The sequence below is a fragment of the Dreissena polymorpha genome, chromosome 12, assembly GCF_020536995.1.
Source record: "Dreissena polymorpha isolate Duluth1 chromosome 12, UMN_Dpol_1.0, whole genome shotgun sequence".
Lineage (NCBI taxonomy): Eukaryota > Metazoa > Mollusca > Bivalvia > Myida > Dreissenidae > Dreissena > Dreissena polymorpha.
The window spans coordinates 54,115,073-54,122,359 of NC_068366.1; the positions used below are offsets into that span (position 1 = coordinate 54,115,073).

The following is a 7,287-nucleotide window of genomic DNA, read 5'->3' on the forward strand; positions in this document are numbered from 1 at the left end:
TAGTGACCTATTTTTTGACCTAGTGACCTAGTTTTTGACCCCAGATGACCAAAATAAAATCCCAACCCAGATTTCATCAAGATAAACATTCTGACAAAATTTCATAAAGAATGGATGAAAACTGTGACCTCTACTGTCTACACAAGCAAATTGTTGACGGACGCACACACGCACACACATACGGACGCCACACGGTCACATAAGCTCACACTTCGTGACAGGTGAGCTAAAAATACACAAATATCAATATTCAATAACATAATTTATCATCTTATAAATTGATATAAATTCAAACTTATTATTAAACGTATAAGTTTATCAAATTATTGTTGTTAACGCCTGCATCTTATTCATTCAGTAAATCCGACAGTTCTTAAACAGTTTATTGGAAGACCAGTACAGAGTGATTTTAGGGTCTACTTTCCGTACATCTAAACGGCTGACCTATGACGGTTACAGGCAGGTGAAAAATGGGTTGGGATTGAAATATCCTGGCTGTTATAGACAGATGACCGCTATATTCAGGTGTTATATAAAAGGATTTGTCAGGGACATTCAGACTGACCGCTGCAGGCAGGTGACAGTGTTCTCAGGTGATCGCTAAGTCAGGTTCAACTGTAATTTCAACTTAGAAAAGAAAATTCTGTGTTGCACATGTAACTTTTGGTCAATTTTATTACCAGATGTAAATTGAATGAATTATTTGGAATTTCTAATTGTCCCCCATTATTTACCTTCGATGGGGACAAACTACGTTTTTAGCGCAAATGAGGCAAAAGTGCGTCCATGCCCCACGACAGAACACTTACAGTACAGGAGATAGGTGGGTTTACCATGGTCATGTGATAATCGAAGAGGATTTTGGCGAATGGCTCCTCTACTTACTTGAGCGCTTTATAGTTCCCTTAAAACATGCCATTCAAAAAGCAACATTTACCTGTAGGATATACTTTTTGACAACAGAATCAGGAACCTCAGGGTAACGTGACTTTAGTTCCCAATAAAGATCATGATCCAAGTCGGCCATGACAATGTTCCTTCATCTTCTTAAAATCTGAAAAATACAAGCAAAACATGTATATCAAATATTCAATACTGAAATGTATCAAATAGTCAATATTTCAATATGTATTTGTGCAACTATACAGTTAACAAATCCTACAAATGTTGAAAATATAGTAGATATTTATTTGGTTTTGGAATTAATAGTGGCAATCTGGTAACACAATTTCGAATAAACATTTGACCATTCAAGGAAGTATGGATGCACAACTAAACATGCATGATGTTCCCAGCCCTTGAAATACAAAACTTGCAAAACCATGTCTTAAATCTTATATTATTGCTTGAGAAAATAATACCAGCCTGCCTAAATAATTACGGCAAATGAGTAAAATTTTTGGACAATTCTATGATGTCTTTAAAGATCATGGTGTTGCACCTTGCTCTGTAGTAAATGCAGTTGCAATGATGATTGATAGAGAAGTCCTTCTTGGAAAATACTTTCACATAGTGTATGGAAACTTCAGGCAATGCAAGGCATTGCTATCAAAATTACATTGCAAATACATGTAGTACACAATTTTGGATAACACTTCATTTTCAAAATTCATAAGCATTAGGACACTATCAACAAGAGATTGCCAAGCAATATGGTCCCCTACCGGTGAAACTGCACCATTGTCAGATTTGTGTATATTTGTTTCCATAGCAACCAGAATTATTGATGTAGGAACAAAATGAAATGACGTGCATAATCTCCATATTGCCATCTATCAATGTTTTAAGTTTCATGAAAAAATATGACGAACTTTTAACTTTACCGCAGGATCCAGAAAAGTGTGACGGACAGACTGACAGACAGACAGAGCGCAAACCATAAGTCCCCTCCGGTTTCACCAGTAGGGGACAAAAAGCATTTCATTGTGTCAAACTCTATATTAGGAATGTATTTCATTAAAAAAATACTCTTCTACAATAAGGTACATGTATAAATTTAACCTAATCAATACCTTTCTACCAAAAAGGACACTCAGTACAATTAACAGAAATTTTAAATAGAAAATAACTTTGTCCTTGATATCTAATGTGGGAAATTGCATGGATTCACCCTAACAAAATCTAAACAATTACACTCAAACCTGGTATACATGAGGGTCTCTGACAGCTACTCTGGTGTTGCGTTACGGTTTATGCGACTAGTTTTAATTTACAAACATTTGTAACATACTTTTTAAATCTGCAAGAAAACATCTCTAGCTGCCAATATAACTGGATCTTTGGTAATTTTATGAAAAACAAGAGCTGTCAGAAGACAGCGCGCTCATTTTTTCGAGTGCTTGACAGTATAACGTAAGCCATCATGGTGAATTGTTCATATTCAATAATGCCCAGGTAATTAGTCATATTCTAATTGGGAGAGGACCATAACTGAAACATATTGATCGCTTATGTTTTTAAGAAGAGGTACATTATAAACGATTCTGAGTTCAATGTTCAGGTATATTTTCCACAATCTATTGAACATTTGTCAAGACATAATACAAACTAATAAGATTCTATTTCAAGTTGGATAGCAATAGCTTGGGTGCGATGATTGGACAGTCTTTCAAAAATAAAATAATAACAAGAGCACCGCCTTGCGGGTGCAGACCGCTCATCTATTTTCTTTTTAAAGGTGAAGGGACTCTCATTTTCAATCACAAAGGAGGGAGGAGTGGAGTGAAGAGGGGTGTATAGTGTGGGGTTGTGGACATTTATTACATTATCTTCCAAAAAAGCGAAAAAAAAAAAAAAAAAATCGGGGGGGGGGGGGGGGGGGGGGGGGTTGTGGGTGCGATGGTTGGACGGTATTTCAAACATAACCGTTTTTAAAAAAAAATGGGGGGGTATAGTGTGAGGGTGTGGTGATAATTTGTGAGATGATCTTAAAAAAAAAAATAAAAAAAAAAAATCAAAAATCAAAAAAAAAATTGGGGGGGGGGGGTGGGGGTATAGTGTGAGGGTGTGGTGGTCATTTGTGAGATGATCTTAAAAAAAAAAAAAAAAAAAATTAGGGGGGGGGAGGGGGAGGGGGGGGGGAGGGGGAGAGGGCACGGGGGATGGTTTGGGTGAAGTCTATTGTGGTATGTCAGGTAAGAGTAGTTTCATCAAAGTATCAATCAAATCTAATCATAAATAAAGAAGTTATGGCAATTTTAGCAAAATTTAATAATTTGACCTTGAGAGTCAAGGTCATTCAAAGGTCAAAGTAAAATTCAAGTTGCCAGGTACAGTAACCTCATGATAGCATGTAAGTATTTGAAGTTTGAAAGCAATAAGCCTTGATACTTCGAGTGGATCGAAACACAAAATTTAACCATATATTAAAAGTTACTAAGTCAAAAAAGGGCCATAATTCCATAACAATGACAACCAGAGTTATGCAACTTGTCCTTTTACTGTACCCTTATGATAGTTTGTGAGTGTTCCAAGTATGAAAGCAATATCTATGATACTTTAGGGGTAAAGTGGACCAAAACATAAATCTTACCCAAATTTTAAATTTTCTAAGTATAAAGGGCCCATAATTCCGTCCAAATGCCAGTCAGAGCTACATAACTTTGCCTGCACCGTCCCCTTATGATAGTTCATAAATCTTGCAAGTATGAAAGCAATAGCTTTGATACTGTAGGAATAAAGTGGACCTAAACACAAAACTTAATCAAATTTTCAATTTTCTAAGTATAAAAAGGGCACATAATTCTGTCAAAATGCCAGTCAGAGTTACATTACTTTGCCTGCACAGTCCCCTTATGATAGTTAGTAAGTGTTGCAAGTATGAAAGCAATAGCTTTGATGCTTAAGGAATAAAATGGACCTAAACACAAAACTTAACCAAAATTGTCAATTTTCTAAGTATAAAAAGGGCACATAATTCTGTCAAAATGCATGCCAGAGTTATCTTACTTTGCCTGCCCAGTCCCCTCATGATAGTAAGTAAGTGTACCAAGTTTGAATGCAATAGCATTGATACTTACTGAGAAAAGTGGAACTAAACGCAAAACTTAACCAAAATTTTCAATTTTTTAAGTATAAAAAGGGCACATAATTGTGTCAAAATGCACGCCAGAGTTATCTAACTTTGCCTGCCCAGTCCCCTCATGATAGTAAGTAAGTGTACCAAGTTTGAATGCAATAGCATTGATACTTTCTGAGAAAAGTGGACCTAAACGCAAAACTTAACCGGACGCCGACGCCAACGCCAACGCCGACGCCAAGGTGATGACAATAGCTCATAATTTTTTTTCAAAAAATAGATGAGCTAAAAATGAATATTTGTGCTTTTTTACCATGTTTGAAAAACAAATAATTTCTTTTTGTAGGTGGGGTCGGAGAGAAGGAATAATGAGGGTGTGTGGTCATTTATTCGATGATTTTTCAAAAATAAGAAAAACAAGGAAAAACAATTTTATTTATTTCTTTTATGGGGGGGGGGAGGGGGGATTCTGCAGTGGGGCGTGGGGGATGGTTTGGGTGGAGTCCATTGTGGGATGTTAGGTAAGTGTTGTTTCGCCAAAGTATGAATCAAATCTGATCCTAAATAAATAGGTTATGGCAATTTAAGCAACGTTTATTTATTTGACCATGAGATTCAAGGTCATTCACATGTCAAGGTCAAATTCAACTTGACAGGTACAGTACCCTCATGATAGTAAGAAAGTATTTGAAGTTTGAAAGCAATTGCCTTGATACTTTAGAAGTAAAAGGCATTTAAACACAAAATTTAACAAAATATTCAAAGTTTATAAGCCAAACAAGAGATGTGTTTGTCAGAAACACAATGCCCCCTATTGCTCGGCTTTCAAGCTATATATTTAAACTTTGACCTTGAAGAATGACCTCGACCTTTCACCACTCAAAATATGCAGCTCCATGAGATAAGAGATCCTTATGATAGTAAGCGAGTGTTCCAAGACTGAAAGCAATAGCAATGATACTTTAGGAGTAAAATGGACCAAACACACAACTTGACCAAATTTTAAATTTTCTAAGTATAAAAGGGGCCATAATTCTGTCAAAATGCCAGTCAGTTACCTAACTTTGCCTGCACAGTCCCCTTATGATAGATAGTAAGCGTTGCAAGTATGAAAGCAATAGCTTTAATACTTTAGGAATAATGTGGACCTAAACACAAAACTTTTCCAAATTTTCAATTTTCTAAGTTTAAAAAGGGGCATAACACTAAAAATAATGCTGACAGAGTTATGCACCTTGACCTCCACAATTGTATTATTGTCATAAAGATGTATTCTAAGTTTGAGTTAATTATCTTTGATAGTGTTAAAGTTATATGACTTTATAACAAACTTAAACCAACCCCGACTCCGGGGTGAGTAGTAAAGCTCTCATTTTTCTTTGAAAAGTCGAGCTAAAAATGAAGAACATAATTTAATGCTGAAGTTTATTAAAACTCTATTTTGAAATAAAATTTCCCAATCAATTTTTTCACTTTTATTTTTGTTCGATTTATCTGCATACAGGAGCTTGGGTCAGACATTATTATAACTGCTTAACAGAGCTCCAGATAAGGATTTGTGAAATTAATAACGGTACTGCCACTGACAGAAAGAAACGGAGTAACGCTGAAAATCAATTAGTACATGTACTACCATATCCAAAAAAACAGGTAGTACTATACTACCCGTGTACTGTTCTTGGATATTGAAGGGTGTATAACTGACTTTACAGAAAATTTGCAGCAATAATAATAAATATATTTAGCTTCTTAAAAAGTTACTTTATTAGTTTTTCCATTCTAAAGTATGATGCAAATACAACTACACAATAAAAACTCATGACTAAATAAGTAAATAAACACTAATGTCACTGTCTCATCCATTTACCATCGTGTTTTCTAACGTTTTTAGCCACCGATGCAATCAAATCGTTTAATATCGGAACGACAATGTATTTTTTGGGGTTACAGATTGAATGTCAGGATGGTAAGACGACCGTATGTAGCCATTATATGACAACAAAGTGTTTTTTAACCGCTTTCGGTTTACCCGGCCTTCATTGCGCGCAGACATATTGTTTTTGACGGGTTAACGAGTTACCCCAAATCACCTGACAGAATGGACAATCAGGAACCCAGTCTACAATTTTTGGTAATTAAAAATTAATGCAAAGTGCCGTTAGGTTAGAGACCAACAAGTCACGCCGCGCTGACGAGGACGTATTGGTACGGCCAGATTTTTTTCGTAAATGCGCAAAAGGGATATTAAAGTCGTAATTGTATGTCCAGTTTATAAAAATTAATGCGTAAACCTTCATGAAAAAGCCGTATTTACGGCTGTACGGCCCTTATTTAGAGCTCTGGCTTAACCCAATTTTTTTAATTATTCTTGTCAGACTCTGTTCAGTTTTAATATTTTTTAAGAAAATACTGGAACAGTGTTCAAATACCATGAATTTATTTTTGTGGCTTAAATTCAAATTATTTAAAATAACATCAACTAAATAGATTGTAGCTTTTAATGGCATGTCAGGTCTTTTTTATGTTTCATGTAATTTTAGTACTATCCTTTTTGTCGCTTAAATACCGGATGTTATCATAGATAAGAATGTTCAGGGCCAAAACACCAACTTTGGGGAAAGGGCCACAGCCTTTTTTCCGGGAAAACAGACACAATTTTCTGGCTTTGAGGAATAAAAAATACTGAGGTAGATTGGAAATTTAGAGAATTAAGGCAGTTAATATTGTGGGATTTTTGTCAGAAAAAAAAAGAGTTAAATATGCTCATCTCTTAAATAATTTATCTGATCTATGAAGATGGTTTCTGTCCTCAAGTGAATATATTCCTTAAGTATCACAAGACTCCAGTGTTGATGGCTACCTTGTGTCTTCTATGGAATATCAATACACAAACAAATGGAGGACAATGATTTGAAGGTTAAAACATTGAATTGTATAATTTAAAAGCTAATATAAGCATGAGATAATAAAAGGCTTTTAGCAAATGTTTTGTCAAAACCAAACCTAGTGCGACCGCACAACTAACATGGAACAGAATTTTGACAACACAACATGAAGCTGACTGGCGCTGTCAAACCAAAATGGGTATTTTAATAAACTGCAAAGAACATGATTGCATACTAAGCATGGGATTGGCACGGTCATGTTTGGCATGGTGCATAAAAGTTGTTTCATTTCTAGAACTACTTCGGATTTACTGTTTTGTCGGGTTGTTTTCTGTTTACGATATAATGTCTTGTCCGAGATATGGCGGACATATACGCGCATGC

General features: G+C 35.5%; 1 protein-coding gene across 4 annotated transcripts in view; it reads right to left on the bottom strand.

Moving 5' to 3' along the window:
- Window positions 1–7,287, bottom strand: part of LOC127852786 (mitogen-activated protein kinase kinase kinase 7-interacting protein 3 homolog) — a 45,392-nt gene extending 38,105 nt beyond the window's left edge. For 2 of the 4 annotated variants that reach the window (XM_052386758.1, XM_052386755.1), the window contains exons 1-2: window positions 7,216–7,287; window positions 938–1,054 (exon numbers count right to left, since the gene is read on the bottom strand). In XM_052386758.1, the coding sequence (XP_052242718.1) occupies window positions 938–1,027 (90 nt within the window). In that variant the 5' untranslated portion in view covers window positions 1,028–1,054; window positions 7,216–7,287. Of the gene's footprint in view, window positions 1–937; window positions 1,055–7,138; window positions 7,149–7,204 lie in introns of those variants that run through there. The other 2 variants (XM_052386756.1, XM_052386757.1) reach the window with 2 other exon arrangements.